Source organism: Magnolia sinica, chromosome 2 (genome assembly GCF_029962835.1).
Source record: "Magnolia sinica isolate HGM2019 chromosome 2, MsV1, whole genome shotgun sequence".
In the NCBI taxonomy this organism is placed as follows: domain Eukaryota; kingdom Viridiplantae; phylum Streptophyta; class Magnoliopsida; order Magnoliales; family Magnoliaceae; genus Magnolia; species Magnolia sinica.
In genome coordinates this window covers 124,325,621-124,346,501 of record NC_080574.1, presented here as the reverse complement: position 1 = coordinate 124,346,501, position 20,881 = coordinate 124,325,621, and the positions used below count along the sequence as shown (strand labels likewise).

General features: G+C 41.6%; 2 protein-coding genes across 2 annotated transcripts; both read right to left on the bottom strand.

Moving 5' to 3' along the window:
* Nucleotides 1-3,317: 3,317 nt before the first annotated feature.
* On the bottom strand, nucleotides 3,318-4,121 carry LOC131227344 (uncharacterized). The gene has a single exon (XM_058223130.1). It carries the CDS (start codon nucleotides 4,119-4,121, stop codon nucleotides 3,318-3,320), a length of 804 nt encoding a protein of 267 aa, XP_058079113.1.
* Nucleotides 4,122-12,248: 8,127 nt separating this feature from the next.
* LOC131237548 (U-box domain-containing protein 26) lies at nucleotides 12,249-13,955 on the bottom strand. The gene has a single exon (XM_058235369.1). It carries the CDS (start codon nucleotides 13,736-13,738, stop codon nucleotides 12,494-12,496), a length of 1,245 nt encoding a protein of 414 aa, XP_058091352.1. The 5' UTR covers nucleotides 13,739-13,955; the 3' UTR covers nucleotides 12,249-12,493.
* Between the last annotated feature and the right edge of the window lie 6,926 nt (nucleotides 13,956-20,881).

The window sequence follows — 20,881 nt, the reverse complement described above, 5'->3', positions numbered from 1 at the left end:
TATAGTGACACTCACGCTAGTGGAATTTCACCACCTATGGGTACTCGAACCCTTGACTAGGAGTTGAAACTCCCGAGAGTCTACCACTCGGGCAAGAGTAAGGACCCCAGCCCAATCAATTGATGTGAACTGTCGACTAAGGCCCCGTTGTAAAATCTTCAAAAAAAAAAAAAAACAAAAAAAAAAACAAAAACAAAAACAAAAGTTGAGATTCCATTCATATCTACTACAAAGATACAAAGGGACAGCATTCGGGCGTACACGGGCTGACAAAAGGATGCCCGAATCGCCTATCACGTGGCTATATAATGAAAGAAAGAAAAGAAAAATGAATTAAGATTCCCTTAGTGCACCTATGCCCACTTTGTCGAGAAAACAAAGGCCCCTAATCAGCCTAGGGAGAGTGTCCATCGTGTTTGCCCAAAAGGAATCCTGATTGGCCGCTCCCAAGCGAGCGAGGCCGTCCGCCGGCCCATTGGTTTCACGGGGAATAATGGAAATGAGAAAATTTCCTTTGTTTTGAAGATTTTTTATTCTCGATATCCAGTAATCCCATTTCCAATGAAGGTGCGACAGCCCCTTGAACGCTTCCACCACAAAGGAGGAGTCTGATTCAATGAGCACATCATGCAGCCCCCGCTCTTTGCTAAATTGCATCGCATCGTGCAGGACCCGAAGTTCCGTTCTGTTATTTGAGGCATGACCATAGCCCAGGTAGAAAGCAAAAAACTAGATCTCCATAGGCATTTCTGCAAATGCCGCCACCGCTGGACAGTTCGGGGTTTCCAGATGCAGCCCCATCAATATTTAATTTTACCTTGCCCATCGGTGGTCTAGACCATTTAATGAGTTGACAGGATCGAGACAAGTGAGGACTATGAGAGAATCCGATGCGGAGGGCTAACGGATTCAGAGCCTGGGGGCCTTGGAGAAGCATCAGAAGACATCATTTGACCTTTCCAATGACCTTGCTGCTAGCAGGTCTTGTCCCATCATACCCGGCTGAATTCCTCTCTATCCAGATCTCCCATACGATGAGGCATGGAGTAATGCGGCAAAGAAGAGAAGATTCACTACTTGGGTGAGGGTGGTTCCACCAGCGAGAGAAACGACCGGCAATAGAGGATATAGCTGTGGGTTGGATACGAAAAAGTTCGTTGAAATCGTTCCAGACTTTGGATGCTAGAGCCCCCTGACAGAAAAGGTGGTCCAACGTTTCAGGTTGGGGAGAGAAATTTTGCCCATTGTCGCAACATATACACCTAGATGCTAGGGAAATACCTCGCGATTGGATCCTATCGTCCGTAAAGACAGCTTGATGAAAGAGCCTCCAGAGGAAGATGGAGACCTTGTTGGGGATTTTTTAATGCTAGATTCGCGTGGCCCAGTCGATTACCTGCCCAGCAGAGCGGCACACAATCCAACTTGTTTTGACTGAAAAGTAGCCAGACCGATCGTGGGGCCAGATGCGACGGTCTGGCTGGTCCGAAATGCAGAGACCAGCATGGGTAATGTGTTCCTTCACACCCGCTGGGAGAAGGGCAGCTACTGGCGACCGAGGGTTGATACCTTCTGGGGAGAGTAGGTTGCTAACAGGCAAATGGAGCAGATGATCGGGAATTGGCTGATCGATCAAATCCGCTAACCGTCCCAGCCCTGTCCAGTTCTCAAGCCAGATGTTCATGGATCCGGGTCCAACCTTCCAAAGAAGGTGGCTGTGGAGAACATGGGAGAGCGACGCTATCTGTTTCCACATGGGGGAGGTGGAGGATCTTAGCGCGTCAAAAATCGCATCCGCAAGGGACCCATATCTTGAAGCAACGAAACCAAACCACAAGCTATTATTCGACCCAACTTTGGCAGTCCAAGCCATCTTCAATCTAAGCGCAGCCATAACCTCACTGAGTTTTCTGATCCCCAGGCCACCTTCCTCTTTAGGCAAAGAGATTTTGTCCCACTTAATCCAGTGACATTTGAAATTTCCTTCATACCAGCCCCACAGAAAATTAGAAAAACACGACTCCATCCGTTGGAGGATTTGAGACTAGATTGCTGCTGCCGACATAGCGTGGACCGAAATATCACAAAGGACATGATTGATAAGTGTACACCTGCCCGCCTGAGAAAGGATTCGGGCCTTCCACCCTTGGATTCTTCTTTCGATTTTGTCCAGAAGGGGGCGCAACAAAGGGACTCTGGCCCTGCCTTTGAAGAGAGGAATCCCAAGATAAGTAAAGGACGAGGAGGAGCATGGAGTACCAATACGCCGTTGAATAGTTCTAATTCTGTTGACCGGCATTGAGGCAAAAACATGAGTATAACTTTTGAGAAAATTTATGCATTGTCCTGATGCCGCTTGGTAGGAAGTGAGGAGAACTTTCACCACTTTGATGGATGAGCTGCCTCCATTGAAAAAAGGACAGTGTCATCAGCATACAGGAAATGCGTGATCCGTTTGCAGCTACGTTTGAGTTTGAACGGGAGATATTTCTGACTGAGGATGAGGTGAGCAAAACCTTTACTGAGGACTTCCGCCGCCAGGATGAAAAGGCTCGGGGACAAGGGATCCCCTTGTCGAAGGCCTCTGGATGACTTAAAGAAGTCGTAAGTGGATCCATTGATAAGGACAAAAAACTAATTGTTGCACAGGCACTTTTCGTTCATTTAAATCCAACTGGGAGAGAAGCCAAAACGCTGAAGAACCCTTAGGAGGAAATTCCATTCAAGGCGGTCATACACCTTTTCCATATCTAGCTTTAGAATAACATTCCCATCCCTAACTTTCTTATCAATTTCTCTGACAATTTCCTGTGCCAAAGCCACACTTTCTGTTATAGATCGGCCCCGAACAAAGGCTCCTTGCTCCTAGGAAACAATGTTTGGGAGGAAAAGTGCTAATCTGTCCGCAATAACTTTGGTAAAAATTTTGTATACGCTGTTACAAAGACTGATGGGGTGGTAGTCAGAAAAGGCTTTGGGGGCTACTTTCTTAGGAATCAAACATATGAGAGAAGCTGTGAATGCACGGGGAAGGTTTCCACCTAGGAAAAACTGAATCACAACTTTATGAATATCTGGGTCGACGATGTCCCAACTATTAGCAAAGAAAACCCCTGACATTGCATCGGGGCCGGGGGCACTGTCCCTTAGCATGAACATAACCGCCCTTTTAACCTCATCCAGAGTGGGATAGCTCATCAGAAAAGCATTATCCATAGCTAATATTGCTTGCGGGATTCGATCCAGGAATCTGTCTTCCATACTGTTCGATTCCGCTGTGAACAGCTTGGAAAAGAAGCGCACCGCTTCGTCTTGAATCATCTTTGGGTCTGAGGTGGGGATGCCAGATTCCAGCTGAATTTCCTCAATACTAGCCCTCCTGATCTTATTGTGGCTGACATGTGAAAATACTTTGTATTTCGGTCGCTTTCCTTCAACCAATTGTTGCGGAATTTTTGTTTCCAAAAAATTTCTTCAGCCAATTCTAGATGCTCAAGGTGTTTTCTAGCTTTAAGGAGATCCTCCTGGCTGATTTGCTGCGATGCTTGATCTTGCTCTTCCAACCTAGCAATGGACTGTTCCACCGTTTTGAGTTGTTGAAAAATGTTGCCAAAAACTGACTTATTCCACTCTTTCAGATGGATCTTCACCTTTCGCATTTTCAGCATGAGATTTGTCAAAGGTAGATCAGAAAGATCTTCCCTCCAAGCCTGCATGATTATATTGGGGTACTCCTGATGTAAGGTCCACATTCGCTGAAAACGAAAGGACTTAGGCAAGGAGTGCCTGATAGGGGGGAAAAGAAAGAGCAAAGGGCAATGGTCGGAGTTGACGTGAGGGAGGTGCTTGATGTGGAATCCGGAAAAGACATTAATCCAGCTTCCATTGCAAAAAACCCTGTCTAAACGCGCCCAAACCCGGGATCTATACGCTTGATTGTTGCTCCAAGTGAACCTGTTTCTGCTAAATCCCGCATCGATCAATCCCGCGAGATCCATAGCATCAGCAAATTCCGTGTTGCTGCCCAAATCCTGGCTTCTATTGCTTTGTCTCTCTGTTGTGGTTAGGACCATATTGAAATCGTCACCTACTGACCATGGGCCCAGGATGCGCGAGCCCATGGATATAAGATCCGCCCACAGATCTCTTCTCTCCAATCTAGAGCACTTTGCATACACAATAGATAAATGGAAAGAAAATACTGAATTAAGCACCTGGCATTTAATCTTCATCACCTGATTTGTTCACTTCACCACCGAGACGCTGAGATTGCTGTTGTGAAAGAACCAGATCTTTCCGCCCTCCTTTACATTTGAAATCGATGAATGAAACCCCAGCTTGATCCCCACAGAGACTCTTTTGTTTTCTCTAGCCATCAGTTCCAATATCGTTACACACAGAGGTTTATGATTTCGAACAATTCTGGCCGCTGATCTGAGTGTAGTAGCATTAGCTACCCCACGAGCATTCCAAATTATCGTGCTATCCATCAATAACTTTTTCCTGAGATAATGACCCTCCTTTTTAATTTTCTAAGTCTGCCACCCCATTGTTCCTGCGGGTTTCCTGCTCCCTGTTTCGCTATTTTTCTGACCACTATTCGCTTCTTTCCTCTCTTGGATGGGGGCTTTGGGTGCATGCGCACCGAGCCTTCCGCAGAAAAAGGTCCATGGCTTTTTGCCTGAGAAGTTAGGCTTGTCGGTTCAATGTTCTCCTGAGCTTCTTGGGGGATGATTTTATCTTTGTCGGTGGCTGCTCTATCATCCGGCGCGATGGGGAAACTCCCTCCTGCCCGGAAGTTGTAGGGAGAAAAATTCACTTCCAGATCTTGAGGTTGAAAATCTTCTCTGCTATCAGAGGAAATGATGGAGCTGGCTGGGGCTACTAGCACCGCGAGTCCCTATAGCCTGAAAGAGTGAGGGAGGCTTTTGCATTTGAGGTTTGGCCAGGGCGCAACCTGAAAATCCTACAAGTTTATTAGAGAACTCCCCTCTGAGCGAGAGCATCCCGGTCTATCCATGTATGCCTCTAATGTGGGATGAGGGTTGTCTGTCAGCCTGGCTGCAAAAAATCCTCTGCTCCCTATCTGAAAATTGAGTTTGAAACATGGGTTGAAGTGCCTGGCGAGTGCACCACAGTGGTGGAAGTAGGGCCTACCCTGTTGTTGTCCTGCACTTGCTCGTGACACCACTGATCCATCATAGTAGAACTCGTCACCTGGTTGGAGGCAGGGCTAGCACGTGCTGGTGTTGCCTGTTGCACATATGTAGAAATAGTACCATCTCCTGGACCCATGCCATGGTCATTCTGCTGATGATTGGATTTCCTCCTGGGAATGATTGGCGATAGACTGAGATGGGGCTGATGTCTTGGTTGGGAGAGACTCCCCTGTTGGAAATCAAAAGTTGAGTCCAGAGGGGGGACTTGCATTATGGGGTTTGAGGGAGGCTTTTCACTGACGTAGTTGGATATCATTCTGTCCAGTTGGCAATCACCAGCGATATGGAAATCTTGTACCATTTCTGAGCTCAGCGGAGGAGGCTGTATTGTGACTATACCTTGATCGACAAGTGTGGGGCACCTAATGGGGCGGGGGTAGGGAGACTAGCCCACCGATGGTGGCCGAGGAAGGGAGGCTAAAATATGGGGACCGAGGCTTGTGATATCATTGCCTGTATAGGGGTTGAGGACTGGGTATTTGATATGGGCATTGAATTGCTTGGAGGGGAGGCAGGTTGGGTGGGGGGGTTTGAGAGCTTATTGATGGGTTGGGTGGGGGCCTGAGGAGGGTTGATGGGAAAGAGTAGTGGTGGAGAAGGAGGTGGTGGTGGGAGCTGCAAGTTAAGGATGGAGGGTGGGAGTTGAGGGCCTTTCGATGAGGGTGATGGTGGGAGCTAAGAGTTGATATGAAGGGGGGGGGGGCTCAGGACCATTCATTGGGGCATTTACACAAACAACTTGTGGGGTCTCTGACTCTGTGGGGTCTCTGACTCTGTGGTCCGTTGGTTATGAAACGCTCTGGACACCCACTCTTTAGTGGACTCTGGGGGAATTAGAGGATTGAGGAGTCGGCCACATTCAAATGTAGCATGTTCCACACTTCCTATAATGGGAAATGTATGATTTGCGACTTTGAGATAATGTTGACTATGCATATCCACACTAAGTTTGAGGATGACTTGAACTCGAGCGAAAGCTTGAGAGGAGCCAGATCTTGCGGCGCTGTCGATTTGAATCACATCCCCGAAGGTTTTAGTGAGGTTCTCAATTGCTGCAGGGTACCAAGCGTGCGTCGGGATGCCGAAGATTCTAATCCACCTCCCTATACCCAATAGTGTCTCTTCTGGGTACCACGATACTACTTCAATGAGATTTATCTTTTTGTGTAGGTTGGTGTCTTTGGCGAAAGCAGCCATCTCCTGCCTGGATCTAAATTTTAGAATGAACTTTAAAGCAGAGATTTTGCAAATGTCCACTTGTAGATGAGCGAAGGGGGGATGATGAAGAGTACCGATGTGTGGGCAATAGATACGAAGGTGCAATTGGCCGTGGCAATGACGGCCAACGTGAGCTCTTTTTGAAGCCTCCGAACTTCCTGGTTGTTGGCAATAACTGTAAGGTATTCAGGATGAGACAGGGTCGAGGCTGGGATTGGGGGTTACAGTTGCTGGCCTTTACAGAATCAGCAAATGATCTTCTGCCCGTGGGAAAAGAATGGAGAGATGCAGTAGCAGTGGTGGTTGCTCTTACTTGAACCGAATCTGTACGGATATGGGTTACTGAAGGCAGCTCTGGTTTCCTTTTCACCTTTTCAAGCGTGATAATCCTTCCATCAATCCTACGCCCTTTGAGCATGTTTATAGCATTTAGGGCATCTTGCTCGAACAGAAAATAGATGAAAGCATATCCACGGGATCTGTTTTTCTCCTTATCCCATGGGATGGAGATGGATGAGATTTTTCCAAACCTACCAAAGATCCGAGCAATGACGCCCCCATTCGTATCAAAAGTGAGGTTTCCTATAAAAACCCCATATAAGGAGGTACTGGAAGCTGACCTACCGTGTTTTCGACAAACTGTTTGCCATTCGATATCGCTACATCGCCCTTGATCTTCAGAGGGAGCTGCTTCTCGATACAGATCGTCATCTCGAACACGTGCCGGTGGATGTTGATGCCGATCCTGCGAGCGATGCCGATCTTATGGTCTTTACCGATCCTGCTGGCGCTGCAGAGCTTCTCTCATCTTCGCTAGGCTAAAGACTGAATCTGAAATCTGAAGCTTGAATCTGAAATCTAAAGCTTGAATCTGAAATCTGAAGTAAAAGAACTTGTTTGATAATTATGGCTGAAGTCTCAAAATTAAGTGTTGAATCTGAAATAAACTGTTTGTTAACAAACATCTTAAATGTGTGAAATATGTTAATTTGACACATTTGCCCTTATCTCTCGTTTGGAAATGTTTTACATTATAAAGAAATTATTTTTTATTAAATGAAAATAAAATAATTATATTTAATTCAAATAAACTAAAATACTTAATAAAAAACTAAAATATCATCATAAGGCCCTCAATCCTTCTTATTGGGAAGATTGTCACTATGTGTTGTATATGATTAAACACCAGTAGCAACAAAACCTTCAAATAAGGCCCACCTTATATTTATATGCTATCTAAACCGTTTATAAGGTCATTCCCAATTGGATGAAGTGAAAACATATTGATCCAAAACTTCCGTGGCCTATTTAAGTTTATTTTTCATCCAATATGTTCATAAGGTCACAAATACCTGTATGAAGAGGGAAAAAAAAAAATCATATTGATCTAAATACTTCTCTAACCCCAAAAAGGGTTTTAATGGTGGACGTTCAATACCCCGTTGCTTTTTGCAGCTTATTTTTCGTCTCAGCTTTAATACGAGCTTGCCAAATGGATAAATGGTTTGGATATAACACATACCTCATGATGGGACCCACAGAACTTGTTGACATCAATACAGCAGATATATAGATGGTGTGAGGTACACCAACCAATCTGCTTCCTACTTGGATGCGGATTAGCTACTGACAGGTTGAATAGCGAGATTCACTACCGAAGTGACGTCATCAAATTCCATGGGCCCACTATGATGTATGTGGGCTCACTATAATGTATGTGCTTTATCTACACGTCCATTTGTGTGGAGATTTAATTTTAGAGCATGAGTTAAAGAATGAGGGATCCAAATATGTAGTTGACCCCACCACAAAAAACAGTGGCGAGATTGATGCCTACCATTGAAACCTTCCTAAGGCTCACCGTGATTTTCATTTGAAATCCAACTTGTTCACAAATTAACAAAGACATGAAAGAAGGGAAAAAACAAATATCAGCTTGATCAAAAACTTTTGTGGCCTATTTAAGTTTTTAATGGTGGGCGTCACTCTCTCCACTGTTTTCTGTGGTGAGGTTCACTAGAGCTTTGGATTTGACTCATTCTTGGGATCTTGACCTAAAATTATATTTCCAAATGGATGGACGACGTGGATACAAAACTTACATCATGATGGGGCCCACATAACTTGGTGGCGTAACTTCAGTAGCGAGTCTCGCTACTCAACCTATCAGTATCCAATCCGGATTGGCTACTCCCCTGCCACCACCAAATGGCTGATGGTCGGTGCTATGTGGGCCCCACCATGATGTATGTGTTTCATCCATGCCGTCCATCTATGTTTTTAGATCATTTTATGATATGAGACCAAAAATGAAGTATATCTCAATCTCAAGTGCACCACATTATAGGAAAACAGTTTTGAATGAATGTCGACCATTAAAAACTTTTGGGGGGCCATAAAAGTTTTGGATCAAGCTGATCTTTGTTTTTTCCATTCATCTAGGTCTATATGACCTAAGTAACAAATTGGATGTCAAATAAACAGTACATTGGGCCTTAGGAGATTTTTAATGGTGGATATCCAATCACTATTGTTTTCCTATGGTATGGTCCACTTGAGATTTATATTCCTCTCATTTTTGGTATCAAGCCCTAAAAGGATCTTTAAAAATGGATGAATGGAATGGATGAAACACATACATCATGGTGGAGCATAAAGAAGTTTCATAAGTTAAAAGTTGATTTTGTATCACGCAAAACAATTTAAAGAATAAATATTAAGGTAGTAACTTGAAAAGGGGTAATTTCGGAAGCAAAAATTTTTGTTTAATGAAAAAATCACTAAGCGCATTCCGCATTCACCATTAAGCCAGACTCCTATCACTGAAAGAATTCAGTGAAAAACCACTGAGCGCTTTCCTCTTCCGCGTTAACGATGCATTAATAAATACCACTACACACAGAACATTTTCTCAATTCTGCATTAAGTGCAAAAATTCAGCGTTAACAAACAGGCCCTAAATGTTGGCCTTATTTTCTGTAGCGATCTTTTTTCAAAGCTGTGGATGGGATGGCAACCATTACCTCAGAAAGGTACTTCGTCATAATCCATAACTCATCTTAATAAATAGATGTATCAAAATTGTTTATGGGACCTAGTTTCGTGTAAGCGATCTTGACTATCCACATTAAAGGGCATGATCAAGTGGTTATATTTGTCATATGAGTGCAATGTTTGTAGGGTCACCCAAGAAATGTGTGTTGGAACTAATGAACAGTCTGGATTTTAAAAATAAATAAATAAATAAATAAAAATAAAAAATTGTACTGTTTATGGGTCCCAATGCAACTAGAGCACTACAAGGTATAGTGCTCTGAGAGCACTAGAACATTAATTTCTCAGCAATTTTCAAGGTCTATTTCGGCGAGTTAGGTATGTTGACTGGAAAGATAGACTGCATGGCAAGTTAACATGTCCCCACATGTAGGTATGATATGATAGAAATATCTACAGTTAAAATTCGCTCTATGAATCTTCTCACTATTTGATTACTACGAAACAATAACCAATCTGGGCCCGCTTAATCCACCACCATTTAAAAATGTCAAAGCTAGAAAAACCCATGTCTCATCATGGTTAGGTAGGATCCACACCCAGCGAAACTTCACTATGGGTGTTCCCTAGGTGTAAAAAGAAGTATATAGGGTTGGTATAACTTGTTAAATCAAGCTAAATTGTGCTGAAGATCATAGAAAGGGAGGGATAATAGTAAGAAGGAAAAGACAAAGGTGGCTTTCATGTGACCACCTCTTGTGCCCGTTTCAAAAGACCAACCCATGTGATGCCATTGTTACACTCCATTTCCATGTGATCACCACCACTCACAGGCCCACAACCACAACCACAACAACAACAACGTCTACATCTCCTTTTCTTCCTGCTTTCTATCTGCTTTTCATCTTTTTCTACTTTCCTTTCTAAGCTTTTCTTTTATTAAAATGTTATTATTTCTACATGGACTGAGTTGCAGGCCCTAGGCATGATTCCACAAACCAATCCTTTTCACGTGTCTGTGAATTCCTGTATACCACAAAAATATATAAATAAATAAATAAAGGATAAAAAGGAAACTGGACTAGGGTGTGGTAAGTGTTCATTGTCATTTTTCTTATTTCAGTGGTATCATGTAAATAAATCTCGACCATCCAGGTTACGTGTGCCTTTGTGGCTGAGCTATATTTAACTTGAAAATGGTAACGATCAGACAATTATGACCACTTTCATTTAGTGGTAACCGGTTGGATGATTAGGATCACTCGATCTTTGTAATTTTCAGGCCATACTTAGTTGATCTAGAGCAGGTCGCGGACACTTTCATGCAGATGACTAGAGAAGGCCCGATTAGAGGCAAAAGAGTTCAAAAGTGTCATAACCCTAAAGTAGGCATATCTCGCAAATCGGAATAAGTTATTCCACGTACCATATATGATTTTGGGGTAAGAGAAACTTCTTTACTCAACCAACACTGCTATGCTGGGTTTCCCACTCCGGATTTGCAAGATTCCATCAGATTGATGGTCGAAAGTTTATTTTAATTCTATTTTTATTATTTATAGTAAGTTTTAATTCGGTCATAACTCTTGATCCTTTAAGCATAAGAGTCGTGCCCAACATGAAAAGGGCTTAGAAAAATTAGGAGAATAACATGACTAGGCCAATTGGACACTTACTAATATTGGCGGCAAACCATAAAGTCTAGTAGAAATCATGACCAACTATAAATAGTAGTAAGTCACGTTTTGATTCTGAAACTTCTTCCTAAGTTTGATATCATTATTTAAAGGATTGTAAATTGTTTTTATCATAATTAATTTAATTTTGAATTTATTAGAATTTATTTCTATTATTTTTTTCCTCATGGATTCGAGGAATCTCCATGCGGAGTCCAAATAAGCTCCACGGATTCGAAGTAATTATCCCCTTGAGGGAGGCCATTATTAACCTCATCACATCCTTACCTACATGATTAGTCAACAATGTGGGCAAGAATTTAAACAACACTAATTGAGTGCGTGTATTGATATTAGAAGAATAATTAATTATTTATTATGACACTTTTAATTTATATACAAGAGGATTGACTTAAAAAAGAAAGATTATAATGAAATCCAATCTATTCTAAATAAATAACAACCTAATAAAATTCAGACAAAAAATGTATAAATAAATAAAAATAAATATATGAAAATTATATTTTCCCTAATAAGTGGATGAGTCGCTACCATTGAAAAATCGCGATAAACATGGTCTTGTGCACGAAACCCAACCAACCATGGAGGAATTGTGTAAAACGTTGCTGCATTTCTGCACAGTATACACTAGTTCTCATTTCTTACTAGTGGAAACCATATTTCGGTAATCCAGACCATTCATCTGTTATCTCCAACCGTGGATGGATTTTTTCATCAAACGATATTATCATTTTGATTTGTGGCCCATATATAGACCGTTAAGAAAAGAAATACCTAAAAACGACCCACATTCAACTGAAAAAGGTCTTAACATTGGTCGGTGGGATCCCAACGTTGGAGGCTTTTTAGGTATGCTTCATCCACTGTCAGAATACACAGTCCAACGGTCTGGATAACGCTCCGTGGGCGTAACTTGCTAGAATTGTAAAAACCCATGTGTACCGTTCAAAGATGTGTGGCCCACTTATCATGATAACCTCCCCACTAAAACCCCACAATGGAGAAAATGCACTTTTCCTTGTCTTTCAAGAGCTGCAAAAGCAGACCAGCTTTTGAAAAACCAAAAAAAATAAAATAATAATAATAAATAGATAAAATAAAATAATGCTTAGAAGGGAAGTTAAAACAAGCACTGTTAATCATATAAAGTAGTCAATAATCAACATGATCAGCTTCTATATCCTTTTGGATTTGAGAACAAAATACCTACATACATACGGAAATACATACATACATGCCTACATTCATCCATACAAGTGTTCATGTATGGATTTGGAGCTCTAATTTTACTTTCTTGCTATGTAATAAAATAGTGGAATTTTTATGAAATGGGTGTCATTGAATTAACAAAAAGATTAAGAATTATCAAAACGGGACAACATCGGTGCATCGGAAACCATCTGAATTGGTGATCGAATCGTCGGGCCAAGCGTTGCGAAGTAGCTTGAGCAGCAGCTGAGCCTTACGCTTCGCCCGGTCAGTGCAATCGCTCTGTACAAGTAGCAGCAGCTGCGTTACGACACCGGCTGACACCGCGTCATGCTGTAGCTGTTCTGATGCCGAGCACAGTGACAACAGAGCCCCGGCGGCGTACTCAGTAGCTCGGTCTGATATTTTTAGTATAATCTTCACTAGAATTGGGATTGTGAGGGCATGAGCAGCGAATGCAGCGCAACCTGCCGGAACCCGGCAGAGCAATTCAACGGTGGCGAGAGCCCGTTCGACGTCACACTTCTCGAATTCAGCTAATCGGTCGATCAACGCCTGCGCCGCACCTGCCGACACGGCCTTGTGTCGATTCTGCTTTACTAAGCACAATGAAAACAAGGCCTTGATTCCAATTTTGAGTGATCTTGGATGACCTAATGGATGGTTCAAGATCTTAACTAGTCCTTGGAATATTCCTTCGATATTTCCAACGATGATCCTCAGCTCTGGAGGTCGTGCCCCAGATACAATACTCTCAATAAGCGTAGCTGCGTTGATACGTGCCTCAATTGAAGAGTGACCCAGTAGAGATACGATGAAAGCTAACCTCTCAGGCCGAGAAACGATGGAACTGCATTCCAACTCAGTCAAAGGGCACATCACAAAGATAGCAAGCGATTCCAGCGACAATTCATCTTCGCCATTCTCCACACCAAAGACCATAGACAGCAGCATCTCTCGAGCATCTTGCATAGATATAATCCAACGGTTCTTATCAGACTCCCTAGCTAGAGCTCTAAGCCGTCGGAGAGCTGATAGTCGAGAAGCTCCCACCCCCGACGTAGAACATGCCTGAGCAAGGAGAGACCGGAGGACTGCTGGGTCTGCAGGCTGCTTCGGGGTAGGGATTCGCTCAACCCCAAATGACCGATTCGCGACACACCATTCCTGGATGAGCCGTCGTAAGGTGTGATTCGGTATGAGAGTGAAATCCGATAAAGGGACACGTGTTACCGGGCAAGTTGTATTTCCGGTCGCGACCCATGACTCGATGCTGGCTCGATCGTAGGTCTGTCCGGTGCTGACTGTGACTGGATCACACATCAGTTCTAAGGAAATGGGACATCTGAAGTGGTATGGAATCTGAATTCCCACATCTAAAGGTGCCACATTTCCTGGCATTATTTCTGAGATGGGATCTTATCAACTTCTTCTTGATTCTTCCTTCAACTTCTCCTTTTCGCTGGCTAAAGGAGAAGTATCAAAGCATCATCTTGTAAGTTGAAGGACTAACAGAAGCCGTTGCAATCTTCTCCTGCTCAGGCGTGGTGTAGTGTGGTATGGTCAAAGTCTCTCTTTTATGGAGTGTATGGTCAGATCCAAAACATACCTACAGTTGAAAGACTACTCTTATCTGTCTCTTCACACGTGCATATCTCCACCATTTCTTCTAACCTAACCATGCCCTAACCCTAGTTCAACCAGTACGTTTGTTCTCGGAGAGTTATTTGATACTCTGGTAGAGTTGGATGGTTGATAGTCAGGCAATTGAAAACTACATGTTTGTGATAGACTACATATATTCAACCGTCCAAATTGCTAGACTTGCTTGTTATACATCAATAGCTTAAATTCAGGTAGATTTGGTTATTCTAGCCTCTGATTAATGAGACATTATTTATTGAATTGGGACTCTACCATTCATTACATTTTTATGAATCTGCTATTTATGAAAATGGGTCAAGGTGATTTTTTGTTTAAGGGCCATTTAGATTGGGGCCTACTACTTGGACGGTTTAGTTTAAGTTAGATGTATGCAAAGTGTTTAGTATGTTAGCGCGTGAGTATCAAGCATCATAGTCTTTCAGAGTATCATGGTTTTCTCCTTTGTTCTTTTGAGTTTGTGAGGTTTGTAGTAAAGGAAAGAGGATTTTGCGGTGGCCCACTTTCACATGAAATCTTACTCATGTTTACATCAATTTAATGGAAAAAAAAAAAAGAAAAAGAAAAGAAAAGGCAACGTAAGATTATTCCAAGGGGTTGAGATGGTATAATACCACCAGAAGAGAATGATATTGATACATTAGGGGAGTGGGACCATCTATGCACATGCACCTAGCTATTGTACATCTTGCATGCATCGAACTCTATTCACGTCGTCCAAATCGTGGGCCTCACTTATGATGGAGCATATACCTGAAAACCCACATAGATTACTTAGCCATAAGCTCCGATTCTTAAGAAATTTTTGTATTGAATCTAGACCATTGATTATATTTGTATATAGATGGATGTAGGTAAGGAAGATAAACCATATTTTCTATGTACTTCTTCAAATGAGCCCCACCCACTGTAAGCCCAGAAAAGGAAGGTTGGATTGAAGAACGAGCATGCCAGTTGCATGGTGTTGCGTGCATGTCTACAGATGTTCGTACTCTACCAACGTTTAAGATAGCTCCTCTAACATTAACTAATTTAGAAGGGTATTGAATGGCACGTATGCTCGAATTAGTAGATGCCCAGCTAGATGCCCTTAAATGTTCTCTACCTTGGCTTTCAATGCTCATGATTTTTTTATAGCTTGATGCTCTGGCAGAATGTGACGGTTGATACCATGCAAATACAGGATGTAGACGTAGCATACGTGTTCATCAAAATCAAACGGTCCAAACAGTGGGACCACCCTTAGATTAGATAAATCTGACTTTTGACTGATAAGGCATCCGTTTCTTGAATTTTGACCACCCACTAATTTCAGTATCAACAGTGCATTGTATATCCTCCGATCATGCGGTTAAAATTATATTAACAGTGCAAATTTCAGACTATGGCCCATTAATAGTTGGGTCCCATGATCTGGACGGTTTAAATTAGGTAACGATGTGCCACGTGCAATATTTTTATATGCATGAGTACGAAGCACCATGCTCTGCTGGGGCATTAAAATATTTTCTCTTTTTAATATCTTGTGTTTGTGCGGTAAGCGTCAGAGTCCTCTATGGGATTTGGTTTGGGGTATTTTCAATTTATGGCTGTAAGTGAAGGGTGGAAAGCTAATTACAGAAAATAAATACTTTGACACAATGTATGGTTGATCATACGCAGGCGCTTTGAAATTAGTTGTAAATTGCATATGTGGTATGTGAGTAATTCAAATTAGACTGTCCAAATTATGGGATCCAGTTTAGGTGTATCATGAAAGAATATTTAAGCTTATTTAATTGCCTGAATATGGGATTGGTGGGCATTTATTGGACGGTTAAAAGTGTAATATATCCAACGGTCATATTTCAACAAATAAACCCTAGGAAATCAAAGGTTATTATTATTCAAGCAATCTGATTTTGGGACTTTCACTTTGTGGCAGTAGCTACCAGAATTTAGTCGGTTTAATTTGAGTTCATGCGTGCCAGGTGTACAGTTTGTGAGTGCCTGTGTATCATTGGTCATAACTGACAGAGTATCAGAACAACCCTATAAAAGAAGGAAATCTTCAAGATTTCTAGTGGATTTATGATGTGGTGGACCAACAAATAAAATGGTCCCCACCATGATGAGACCCACCGACTACCGTATTTAAATATAAAAAACTAACATTCTAGTAGGGCCTACCTTAACCATGTTTGCGGCACATGCACAAAAGTTAGTTCATGTTCAGCGCAAAGAAGACCGTTGATGAATGATCACGAAGTTTGGTTGGTGTCAATTTGCATCGTGGACCACTAAAAGTGGGGCCCTTAAGACAAACGCGTTTCTGATCATTTGGGCTGGCCTTGATGAAAGTTTGGACGGTTGAAACATAAGGTTGGTTCATTTTCAGGTCAAAGAAGGCCATTGATGAATAATTAAGTAGTTTGATTGGTGTGATTTTGCATGGTGATCTATTGAAAGTGGGGCCCTTCATATGAACGGTTCTGATCATTGATATCTGTCCTTGTTGATGCTGGATCTTGGGGTGGGTCACATTTTTTGTTGCCGACTGCATTTAACCGGTCTTGTACATGCATGGGTGTCATTGCGTTTTTGTGTCGGGAACACATCAGAACAGAACTGTAATCTGAGCGCAGTGCACCAGCTTCCCTGTCTGGTGCACCACACTGAAGTTGGAGAGGTACTCATTCTCGAGCCTGACCATCAGTTGGGGTGGGTCCCACTTGGAAGGGACACAGTAGAAGTATCTCTCCTGTTGGATTATATCATTACCACCTGACCCATAACCGTTGTATGGAACCTAGAAGAGTATTGGCAATGATCAGCATCGAGTGAAAAAAAGGGCCCACCAAATTGGGTGGTCTGAATCATCCAAATGGTATCATTTGTGAATAGTGGTCCATCAATGGTAGGAAACACCCAATGAATGGTCCTGATCAAAGTCTTTTCCCAAACATACTTATGTTGATGACTTCAGAGAGTGCAGCTTTGCCCCACCGTGTGATGATCCGAGCCATTCATCTCATTTTTTCCCTCACAGATGAGACAAAGCGAAAAAAAAAAAAAAAAAATCCCAATGAACAAAGATGGCTTCAAATTGAGTCCTACGTGTTATGTATGCCTGTTGTTTGGCCATGGCAGAGCTAACAGGGGCTCAAACTCAACCGAACTCCTTGTAATCGGGACCAAAATAGTTAACTTACAACTACATCTCCGAAAATCAACTTGACCAGTCAACCATTAATGGGGCAAAATCAAGTGATTTATGAATGGGGGTTCATTATTCTAATGATATTTTTAAACCTTTGAAGCAAGTATTTTGTTTTAAATTAAGTACATGTTTTGTTTTACACCTTTAATAATAGAATAATATAATTAAAAAGAATAAAACTAGATCAAATATGATGAATTTAATAAATAAGTTTTAGTTACACTCAACTGAAAGAATAAACAATTAAAAAAAGAAAAAGAAAAGGGATAATCGACAATTTAGTCATAGTGAAATGATCGTTGGAATAACTATCCGTTCGTGGCAAGAAAGCCATTAGGCATGAAAGTCGGATCGCATGCTCAGCTAATTTTGTAGCTGGACGATTGTTGGGAATTACAATTCGTTCATAAGGAACTGACCTTTGTTATGCGAAACAATCGTGGTGCACAAAAAGGATGGATGTTTGCTCCTCACACGGCTAGCTTCATGGCTGGATGGTCATTGTAACAACGGTTTGTTCATTGCGTGGGATCGGGTCGGGTGGCTAGATTGTTGATAGTGGGCGGATCATTGACCATTCATTCATCATACAACTGGGTTTCATAATGAAACGGTTGTTAGGAAATCACAGTCCGTTCGTCACCTTGCACGACTGAGCTTCATAAACAAGTCGGTCTTTATTTAGATGATCGATCGTTCAGCACTCAACTGCGCTACTTCATGGCAGGAAGGTCAATGGGGTGATAACTTTTTTATTGCTTCAGATCCTCACTTTGTGGTGCGATAGTTGTGGGAATGACTATCCATTCCTTGCTTCAATATTGACTCTATTGGTAAGGTTGTTGTGAAATGACCATCTATTCATTACCTGACTGGGCTCCGTGATAAGGCAACTGTAATTAAATAACGATCTGCTCGTAATTTGACCGAACTTCATATTGAGAGGATCGAGTAGAATCTCTAGCACATGGAAAGATAGCCTTGCTAGCCATCCGTTTAAGACCTAGAGATCTTTCTAGGTCCAACAACATGATCACAAACATAGGGTGCCCAACTACCTTATTCTAATATACTTAATTCATACTGGTTTTGCAACACTGCACTGGCTTGTTAATAGAAGAATTACATTGAATATAATAATGATGATGATGATAAGTATCCCTAGTAGATGAATGATAGGCAGTGTTGTGCTAAAAAAGAGTAGTGTCATGTTGTATTGAAGTGGCGTGGGCCCCAATTCTTTATTTTTTTTGTTGAATTTATAGGCGTGTAAGGCAGTTTGCTGGAAACACGTATTAGAATCAGCATCCGAGATCTTCACTTGATTGATTAACCAATTAACAGATATACCCAATTACACTTTTAACTCAAGATAAGTTCGCAAGATTTTCTTCCAATCGTCTAATAATCAAGTAAGCATAGATGATTGTATTTCTATCTTGAGTTAATCTTTTATGATTTGCAATAATTAGCTTACTTCTGGATGTGCATGGTCAATTATGTTGCGCCATATATGTAACACCCCGTGTTTTCAGGACCTGAGTATATGACCCGTTTCCCAAAAACTCGAGTATTAACCTAAAAAATTCAGTTTAAATTTGAACTGCTTATCATGAATCAGAGTCAATAGTAACAAAGATAGAGTAAACCATGCATTGAAGTAAAAATTTCCAACTATAATAAACATCTAAATGTAGTGCCCATACAGGATTTACACAATCACAAATAACCAAGTTCATTAAACAAAGCAGGAATCTATCAACTAGGAGCTCAATATGGGCCGCAAGGACCCCGTCTAACTCCACATCTACCCAATGAACAACATCGACTCGCTTTACACCTGCATCAACTGTAATTGTTTGATAGCGTCAATGGCTATCGCAGCGAGGAGCACCCTCTAAGATTACGCACTCATCATTCATAATCCAATATTAATAGCAATATATGAGAAATGATATTTTAAACAACGCAATTCAAGAATAATGACCATGCATTCAGAATTAAGCTAGTTAACACAATTTCAACATTAAGGGAGTGTAATGAAAACTGCAACTCAAAGGGACGTGTCCAGATAGTCAAAACAGTCAATCTTACGACCTCCATAAAATGACTAGAAAACCAAGCTTCAAATGTCTGCTTCACCTGGAAATCATATTGTACGTGAACACCACAAGATGACTAAGAAATTGCTAAGCGAACACCCACTCCATCCGAAAATCATAGTATGACTGAACACCGCAAGATGAAGAGACAAGCAAAATAAAAACTCTAGACCACCCAGAAATCATATCATATGTGAACATCGCAAGATGGCTAGAAAATCGCTAAGCGAACACCCGCTCCACCTGAAAATCACTACACGATTGAATGCCGCAAAATGAAGAGAGAATCAACTAGCCACAAAAGACAACGATGTTCCATTAAGGCCACCAAGGGCAAATTAACGATCTAAGCCACATAGAGTAATTATGCGGTCCAATCCATATAAGGCAAGGTGTGGTCCAAGCTATATAAGGCAGGTGTGTGATCAAGCCCGTATAAGTCAAATAGGGCCCGCAAGTTTGGTAAGTCCTTAACATGTTATATTCAATCCATAAGATAATCACAAACAACAACATTTGGTTAATTAACAAACTTTACAACATGTAGCAACTGAATCATTCATGTTACTAGCATTAAAGAGATACAACATTCATACGTTACATGAGCCGATCATGCACCATATTAGCATATTCATGTGATGAAATAAGTAAACTAAATAATTTAGAGTTACTAACTACATAGAATTAAAGCATCGTTCATGTCCATGTTGGTGAATTTAAGTGGGAAGCTCAAAGGGTGAGTCTTCACCTCTCAAGAGTCGAATTGGCTACCAATGTTGTTGAAATCGTTCGCACATGTTCACAAATCCAATCCTACCACACATCACCATTTGTTTAGTTCGATCACCACATCATTCCCTGAGGTCAATCCTAAAGATTAGATAGTGTAGGATTTGTGTGTGAAACTATGACCTAGAGAGGGTAATTCGAACTTCAATACAAGATTGGCATAGTCAAACTATTACTACATTAGGATTTAAGCTAAACTCCAAAATCGACTTACTTAGTCATGGTACAACTCGACTTTGGATCAAACTAAGTCAAAATCTCCAACCCGACCTTAACTCCCTTCATCTTGGATTCAACTTGAGCTCGGCTAGCCCCAATTTGACAAGAGGTTGGTTTATTTGTGACATTAAGAAGTCTTAACTCCTACCTTGTAATAAAATCAAACTATAAAAGAATTGATTTGAAATGGAAGATTTCTAGCTAACATACCTTGGTCATTGATGTCAACTAATCCCGACTTGGCTTGAATCAGGTTCCCATCGTCACGTGAAATGCATGGCCCGCCAGAAAATCTCTCCAAAGATGTGTTGGATTAGATCCCAACCTAGAGTAAACCTTAATCAATGCAGACTAGGAAGACTCCACTGAGTCAACTCTGCATTTCAACTAGGCTCCGGTTTAAACTTGATTTTGGGCCGAGTTGACTCGGCAGCCAACAAAACTCAAGGTTCTCTCCTTCTCCTCCTCCTTCTCTCTCACTTTTCTTCTCTTTTCCCTCTTCCTTTCTTCCTCTTTTCTTTCTTTCTTTTCTTTTGTTTTTCTTCTATTTTTGCTAAGGTGTCCACCAATGTC